The sequence below is a fragment of the Brassica oleracea genome, chromosome C5 (genome assembly GCF_000695525.1).
Source record: "Brassica oleracea var. oleracea cultivar TO1000 chromosome C5, BOL, whole genome shotgun sequence".
In the NCBI taxonomy this organism is placed as follows: Eukaryota; Viridiplantae; Streptophyta; class Magnoliopsida; order Brassicales; family Brassicaceae; genus Brassica; species Brassica oleracea.
In genome coordinates, this window is record NC_027752.1 from 20,668,680 (window position 1) to 20,677,833 (window position 9,154).

General features: G+C 35.9%; 1 protein-coding gene and 1 pseudogene across 1 annotated transcript; one reads left to right on the top strand and one right to left on the bottom strand.

Moving 5' to 3' along the window:
* Positions 1–245: 245 nt before the first annotated feature.
* LOC106344743 lies at positions 246–2,619 on the bottom strand (annotated as a pseudogene).
* A 1,929-nt stretch (positions 2,620–4,548) lies between these two features.
* Positions 4,549–6,483, top strand: LOC106344744. Its single transcript, XM_013784057.1, has 2 exons — positions 4,549–4,796; positions 4,959–6,483. Exons 1-2 carry the CDS (start codon positions 4,600–4,602, stop codon positions 6,481–6,483), a joined length of 1,722 nt encoding a protein of 573 aa, XP_013639511.1. The 5' UTR covers positions 4,549–4,599.
* Positions 6,484–9,154: the final 2,671 nt, after the last annotated feature.

The window sequence follows — 9,154 nt, forward strand, 5'->3', positions numbered from 1 at the left end:
TAAAAACTCTATTAAATCCAAGGTTATTGAACTGATCATTTATGTAAACTCTATAAAAAAAACCCTTATTGGAATATTGGGATTTCATCAATAATATTTATCAAAGTTTAGTTGGGATTTATCTAAAAATGGATTTGTACTTAAAATTCAACGGAGAAAAACTCCACCAGAATGACACCTAATGAGATGGTATTTAAAAAAAAATAGTTTACCTTCTTGTTTAAACCATCATTCCAGAAAAGTGATCAAACCAATTGAATCATTGATTGTTTTTGTGAGTGTTGACTTGTGTTTTGCTCAACCTTCCCCGAGTCAGTTCCCCATTCTGCATCACATCCTTGGGAAGGTGACAAGGTTCAATAGATGTGGATCGAATACACGGCTGATCAGGAGCGAAGGCATCCCTTGGCTGATACAGTAACCATGATTGTAATCCTCAAATACTACGAGCAAGTAGCAACGTATCCGGACGTTGACCTAGCACTCGTGACAACGTTATCTGTTAAACTCAAAAGATACATCTCTGTTAGCGCCTTTTGGTCGTGAATCTTCTCGTCAATTTGTTGACACCTTTCTCCACTTGGTTGATAAACTTTGATCTCTCCTATTGATCTAGCTTGCTTTGACAACTTGCCTTTTTGGTAAAAGCGTTCAGAACATGTTCTTCAAGTGACCAGAGTACTCTGGATATATAGATGTGACAACAACAGTTTTTTTATTTATCAAATCAAGTTTTATAAATAAAGCTTAAACCTCAACAAAGGAGGTATTGTTCAACAAGCCAAAAACAACCAAAGAGGCTTAACGGGCTGTTTGTTTCTCCATTCAGATGAGTCATCTAGATGAAGTGGGAGTTTTGTTCGTTTAGACATTAAAAGTACAAGTCATCTGGATGGCTCATTTGAATGAGTTTTAAAAATTTAGGCTTAATTTTGAAAATCAGCTGGTTGATCCAAATTGGATCATCTGGATGGAGATGAGTTTGTCAAAATGGTATAATGTCTATTATACCCTCATTTAATTAACTTAAACCTAATATCATTTTGTCACTCATGAAAAATGACAAAACCACAAAAACGCATTTTCCCACCAAAACTACAAAACGCATTTTCCCGCCAAAATCACAAAACACAATTTTGGCCAAAATCGTAATTTTCTCGTAAAAATGCACTTTTCGCCAAAGCAGATTTTCCCGTCAAAACAATAAAAATGCACTTTCACATCAAAACACGTTTTTCCGCAAAAACTGCAAAACAAGTTTTTCCGTCGAAACCACAAAACACCTTTTCCCGCCAAAACCGTGAAACGCGTTTTCCGCGTTTTCCGCCAAAATTGCAAAAACGTGTTTTCCTGCCAAAACCGTAAAAACGTGATTTCCCGCTAAAACGCATTTTCCCGCCAAAACTATAAAATTATGTTTTCCCGCCAAAATCACAAAAACATATTTTTCACCAAAATCGCAAAAGCGCAATTTTCCGCCAAAACCGTAAAACGCGTTTTTCCGCCAAAATCGCAAAACATGTTTTTCCGCCAAATCTTTAAAAATGTCTTTACCCACCAAAACCGCAAAAACATATATTCCGCTGAAACTATAAAATTTGAGTACATGATGCTCTTACCATTGCTTTCATCTTTCAAATTTTAGTTTTATAAAATTTTAGTTTCCACTTTGAATTTCTACTTTGAGTTGTTTGGAAGTTTATTCAAATTTGAGTTTGCATTTTGAGTTTTATTAAAAATTATAGTTGTAGTTAAATTTTAATACAAATTTAAATAAAAATAAATAAATTTATATGAAATAAAATTTTATAAATGTCAAAATGTTAATTTTAAAATAATTTCGGTGTAAATATATTTTAGACTAAATAAAAAAAAATTAGTATAGTTAAAATTAAATATCAAACATATGATTAGATCAAAACAAAGGTATATTTGTAATTTGCTTATTACAGTCATCTGGATGGAAATGAAAAACAAGAAGCGAACATAAAATCTATCCAAATGGTTCATCTAGATGACTCATCTGGATGGAGAAGCGAACAACCACTAAAATCTGGATGAATCATCTGGATGGATCACATATATGGAGCAGCTGGATGGAGATGACAGATGGAGAAACGAACAGGCCCTAAAACGTTCGCTGCAGCAAGAGCTAAGCGAGAAACATAAACACAAGGGATAGGTGCATCCATATCACATAAGCAACTTATGACAGAAACACCACAATTATTACTGCCCAAACATGCTTCGGCAACAAGTTCAAAGAAAGCAGCAAGGAATCTGGCTATAGAGGTGATCATGCACCATCTTGCTGAGCCTATGAACTGTGACAAGAACAGCTATAACTTTCTAAGTTTGAGATACATTGACTTTTGTTTCTTCTTGTGCAGCTACTTGAGATAATAGTTTCTTTTTTTGTGTACATGAAAAGCCCTGCTCCATGACGTTTTGTATATATCCTGCGTCGCCGTTGAAAACATGTTCCCAAGTCTCTCGTCTGCTCTAGTTCGGTTTGAAAAATTGGAGTAACCATAGAGATGGAACGAAGTAAATACTGGCTTTAATAATCAACCAAAGAACCTTATCGATCATATCTTGATCCTTTGAGCAGAATAACATCTTATCTTCATCCTTGAATCATGTAGGAGATGAAGATATAGATGTTGTGGGTTTGAGTTAGTGCTAATGGCATGATTTTTCAACATTGTTCCGTTTGCCCAGCTTTTCTTCTTCCACATTATGATTATCTGGTTTAATTTTTCGTTGTTTTTTATCGGGTAAAGATTGTGTTAATATATAGAAAATTTGAAGTTAAAAGAATTCCTTTTTCTCAATTTTTATATATTCCAATGTAAATACCTCCTAAAAACTTGCTCAAATCCCAATATTTTTTTAAAATCCCTAGGATTTAGTATATATTAAAATTCTCTCAAATGCTCAGTTCAATAAGCCCCTCTTAGGCGACAAGTACTCTTAGGAGAAGAGAATCAAAATCTATTATTATCATTGTTTCTGAAAAATCGATATATCATTAAAAAAAACGAGTTATTTATTTGTATTGATGCCAGATTCAAATCAAACGGATGTTTTCCTTTTAACAAATCTACTAGATTTTGACCCGCGCTTCAAAAGCGCGGGTTTTGTTTCAGTTATAAATAAATTTGGATATGAATTAGTACTTTACGTATTTTTCGTCTTTTCGGATACTTAAAAAAAAAAATTTTGCTCCTAAATATCCAAACTGAGCTAGACTATTACATACCCAAATTACATGTATTTTAGATTATTTGCATTATGGACTCGAACTGACTCGATTCCAAAAGGAACCAAACTGAACTATAACCGGAAATATTTCAAATACCTAATTGGACCCAAATGTTGAGGACTCGAATAATTCGGATTTAAAAGAAAAAAAAATTACCCGACCTTAATCGAAAACCGAATGAGTATTCTAAGATATCCGGAATGTAAATATATATTAGTTATATTTTAAAAATTAGGCCGGTTCAGGTATTACAAACATGTTTCAGATACATTGGTTATTTGGTTATTTTCAGGTTCATATACATCAGAACAGAACATATCCATATTTGGGAGGACCTACTCGAACCCTACCCAAAAAACTCAAAACTCTAATACCCTAAAGAATTGACTCGTACCCAAATGGGTACCCGAATGCTCATTCATACACTTAGGTCTGGACTTTTGGGTTTTTGGGTTCGATGAAATTTGTTATATATATTTACAATTTTACAAAATAACTTAAAATAAACTATTAATAATTAAAATAAAATATTTTTAAACTCTAGATTTTACATTTTAAGCTTCATATTACTTGAAAATGTTAGAAAATAATAACAAATATTGTTTGTAAAAGATATTTTATCTAAATCATAAAATAAATATAGAAAATAGAACACAAAAATCATAGTTTTGAATATTCATGTTTTTAAGTTAGGTATTAATTGGCTTTTATCGGGTCGAGTCTATTCGTTTTTTTTTTGGGTTCAGATTCTTTCGGATAGAAGAATTTCCGATCCAATAAATACTTTATATTTTCGGTTTGGTTTCGGATCAAATATTTTTGAATCGGTTCCGGTTTGGATTTTTGGGTCCGGTTAAAATGTCCAAGCCTGTTTGATTTTGATGATACAATAACTTCTTTAAATTTTATACTAAACCGTGGCAAATCTTCACTAAATAATTATTGAAATTTTTTGGTAGTTTGAAGTTTATATGTGGATATTTTGGTCTATTTCATTTATGATGAATATGAGACTATATTTCACATATATTTTATGCTTCAGTATATTGAAAAATAATGAGATCATGCAAGTATATTATTAGAGTTACGTTTTACCAAAGTTGTTAGATATTTGGTAAGATCCAGTAATCTTAGTTTAAATAAAATCCAAATCATATCTAAAGATCTCAATTAAATTCAAATATTCAATCATCTGAAAATTATAAGAAATTATTTGATCAATTAGGTAATAGTAGATTTTAAGCTTTATATTAAACTATTCTAAAATCCAAAATTGAAAAGCAAAACGTACGTACGAATGGCGACAGCGACCACCCTCTTCTAGGGTTTCGACGATGGTGCAAGAATGGGATCCGGGTATCCGTGGGGAAATCTGGAATCGCAAAAAGATCTATTATAATGGCCAGATCGGGAAGATATGGAATAGGGGAGGAGATATGGGAATATGGATTTTCGGAAATACAGTGAGTTTGTGGGGGATCGAATCGGATTGGGGTCCTCAAAAAGTGAGAGATTTAACAAGATACACAAGGTATGTATCTCGTTATCATCAAAACAAGATTCTTCACAATCTTTTTAGAGATTTTTAATCTCATGATTCAATCTCTTCTCTATGGCGTTTGGAAAGCTGGGATTTGGTATTTTTATTTTGAAGGAAACTTATTTGGTTTAACAACTTGCGACTTATGTTCAGCAAGCTCTGTTACAGTCTATGCGACGACGAAGATCACTGTCCCCTGAATCCTAAGAGCCCCGTAAAGAAGAAGGACAGCAAGGAGGAGACTGTGAGCAGGATAGATGATCGTGCAAGGAGCTATAAAGGAGATGTGATCTATGGTGATGTGAGCCACCAGGAGAAAGATCAGAGGGGTTACTATGGTAAAGGGAAAGGAAAAATGTACGGGGAGCAAGACACAAAGTGGGTTCAAGTTCCTGAAAGAGGGAGCAGGAGTTACTCATCTTATCGCAGTAGCAACAAGGGTGATGAGGGAAGCGCAAGGCATAGAAGCTCTCGCTGGGAGCAGTCCAGAAATCAAACGCAGGAAGAGAGGGACCGGATGCATCGTGATTCAAGACGTGAGAGGAATTATTTTGGTTTGCTTGGTTTCTACTTCATCTTTATGGATCTTTATTGGCGATGTATTATTAGCTTTCTTGAACTTTGGATCATGGAAGGAGATCGACATGAGTTTTGTGTTTTGGTTTTTTGGATTATAAGGTTTTTGTTAAGGCTTGTTCTGAAGCAGATACTGGACTTGGCCTCATCAAACCAAGTACAGTGTCAGTTTGGAACTTGGGTTTATTGGTTTGCAAATAGGTGCTCAGGAATAATGAGCATTGCTAGCATTTTTTACGGGTTTGTTTGGGTCAGGGTGGGGTTACTATTTGGGTGTTGTGGTTTTGGCTTATTTGAATTATGGAATAAAATTTACTGTTTTGAATATGGTATTTGGTATCTGAGACTGCAGAGTGTTAACTTAATCTTTTGGATAATGATGAATTGTGCTTTTGTTGATGGTCAATCTCGGGTTCTGGGATGTTATGACTGGATAAATGGTTACATATGGTTTATGGGTTTCTGGTTTATGCTCAAGACGTATAGAACTGTGTCACAATTGTCATTACTACAACTGGTCTCTTTAAACCAGTTGCAGATAAGAGAATTGGAACTGAGGAAAGCTTTCTGGACAGTACAGGTTTTGTTATGGGATGGTAGTGGTCTACGCTATATCATGACAATATTAAGTACTTTACGAATGTTCTTGGTCGTAATAAGCGGTGGGAGGAGGCGCTTTGGGATAGTTCACAAGAGGTTCTCTCATGGTGTTTGTTTATTTCAGGGCACAATTAGTGTTTGGTGTTATTTTATTTTGACTATGGCATCGAAAAAGAGTTCTACAATATTAGCACTCCACGGCTACGGACAGATAATGTTTATACTTATTTTACTTATGTCGGGAAAAGGGGGCTGTTCTTATTCTGTTAATGTTGCTATGGTACAAAGGTCTGAGAGGTTTTGCAAGGACAGTACGGCCACTAAAGACTTACCATCGAATGGAAATAATAAAGGGATTATTATGGTTTTGCAAAATTTATTAGTATTGACAGATTGGTTTTTTCTGTTTTTTCTGTTGTTTTGGCGGAGGGGTCTTCAGGGTATCATTAAACCCAAATTAGCCAGCTCTTGGGAACTTTTTATATATATTTTTTTAATATGAGAGTTCTAAGTTGGAATTGTCGAGGCATGAGAAACAAGTGGACCATAAGTTATCTAAGGGAGATTTGGCATAAACATAAACCGGATTTTTTATTTTTATCTGAAACTAAGCAAGATTCAGAGTTTGTTCAGGGGTTTCAAACACATTTTGGATTTGATAATTTGGTTACAGTAGATCCAGTGGGAAGGAGTGGTGGTTTAGCGCTTTTTTACAATGATGAATATCAGGCTCATGTTTTATACTCTAGTAATAGGATGATTGATGTGGAAGCGGTGGCTCTTGGAAAAACGGTTTATCTTACGTTTGTGTATGGCGATCCAGTGCCAAAGTTAAGGGAACAAGTATGGGAACGTTTGACTAGATATGGGCTTTCTCGATCCGAACCCTGGTTTATCATTGGTGATTTAAATGAGATCACTGGAAATCATGAGAAGGATGGGGGATCTTTGCGAAGCGCAGATTCATTTATTCCTTTTAACAATATGATCAGGAATAGTGGTTTACTGGAATTCCCGGCTAGGGGAAATAAAATGTCATGGCAAGCGAGGAGAGGGAAAGGAAAAGGGGCAGTGACGATAAGGTGTCGTCTTGATCGAGCTTTAGCAAATGAGGAATGGCATACTTTGTTTCCATGTTCGTATACAAAATATTTAGGGATAGTGGCATCGGATCATCGCCCAGTGGTGGCTTACCTAGAAGATAAAGTCCCCAGGAGAAAAGGACAATTTCGGTTCGATAAAAGATGGATTGGACAAGAAGGTCTTCTGGAATCAATTACAATGGGCTGGTCAGATAATAGTGACGGAAGAGAAAATGGGATAGTGGAAAAAATCAGTAATTGTCGACACGAAATTGCTACATGGCGGAAAAATAATCCTCCATATGGAAAAGAAAAAATAATGAGCTACAGAAAGCCCTTGAGGAGGTACAAACGGATAACACTAGATCTCCGGAGGATATTTTAGAGGTGTCTAGGAAGCTACAAGATGTATATAAAGACGAGAAGGAGTATTGGCACCAGAAAAGTAGGAATATGTGGTACTCATCGGGGGATCTTAATACAAAGTTCTACCACGCTTTAACTAAACAAAGACGGGTCCGTAATAGGATTGTAGGTCTCCATGATGCTGCAAGAAATTGGATTACGGAGGATATTGGTGTGGAAAAGGTAGCAGTAGACTATTTTGAGGAGCTTTTACTACTACTTCACCAACGGAGTTTGATGATTTCCTCACAGAGGTAACACCGGGCATTACTCCTCAGATGAATCAACGATTGTTGAGGTTAGCGACAGAGGATGAGGTCAGAGAAGCTTTGTTTATGATGCACCCAGAGAAGGCACCAGGACCAGACGGCATGACAGCTCTTTTCTTTCAACATTCCTGGCACATCATAAAAAAAGATTTGGTGGATATGGTCAATAATTTTTTGGTTTCTAGAAAAATGGATCCAAGGTTGAACATTACTAATATCTGTATGATCCCAAAGACAGAGAGGCCTACAAGGATGACGGAACTGAGGCCAATTAGTCTATGTAATGTTGGGTATAAAATTATCTCAAAAGTTTTATGTCAGCGGTTGAAAATATGTCTACCCGCCCTCATATCAGAAACTCAATCGGCCTTTGCGCCAGGACGGTTGATTTCAGATAATATCCTTATAGCTCAGGAAATGTTTCATGGATTACGGACTAATAAGGCATGTCAAGGAAAATATATGGCGATTAAAACAGACATGAGTAAAGCGTATGATAGAGTGGAATGAGATTTCATCAAGACTCTACTACAGAAGATGGGCTTTGATTTTCATTGGATTACTTTAATGATGGAGTGTATATCATTGGTACAATATCGGGTTCTACTAAATGGTCAACCACGGGGCCTTATTACTCTAGGTAGGGGCTTACGACAAGGGGATCCTTTATCTCCTTATTTATTTATTTTGTGTACTGAGGCTTTAATTGCAAATATTAAAAAGGCAGAGAGAGAACGACACCTAACGGGGATGAAGGTAGCTAGAGCGTGTCCATCGATATCTCATTTGCTATTTGCGGACGATAGTCTTTTCTTTTGTATGGCTCAAAAGGAAGAGTGTCAAACTATTCTCAGGATATTGAAGGAATATGAGGTAGTATCTGGTCAACTTATCAATTTTGATAAGTCCTCCATTCAATTTGGGCACAAAATTGAGGAACCATTTAAACAGGAGTTGCGAGATATTTTAGGAATCCAGAATATTGGAGGCATGGGATCTTATCTAGGTCTTCCAGGAAGTTTGGGGGGATCCAAAATACAAGTTTTTAGCTTTGTGCAGAACCGGCTAAATAATAGAGTTAATGGCTGGACATTTAAATTTTTCACAAAAGAAGGAAAGGAAGTAATTATAAAATCAGTGGTTACGGCATTACCAAATCATGTCATGTCTTGCTATCGTTTACCTAAGGCAACCGCAAAAAAACTGACAAGCGCGGTTGCACAATTCTGGTGGAGTCCAGGGGGAAACACAAGAGGCATGCACTGGAAATCATGGGATAAAGTATGTGTAAATAAGGAGGACGAAGGTTTAGGATTTAAAGATATCACTGATTTCAATACAGCGATGCTTGGTAAACAGTGAGGCCAAAGGCCAAATACTTTATTTTCTCGAGTTTTCAAAGGTCGGTATTACAGGA

Excerpts from the sequence above, each read along its gene's own strand:
- LOC106344744 (XM_013784057.1), top strand. The coding sequence starts at position 4,600 with ATGGTGCAAGAATGGGATCCGGGTATCCGTGGGGAAATCTGGAATCGC. Across the intron at positions 4,797-4,958 it reads GATTTAACAAGATACACAAG|CAAGCTCTGTTACAGTCTAT; the intron begins GTATGTATCTCG and ends ACTTATGTTCAG.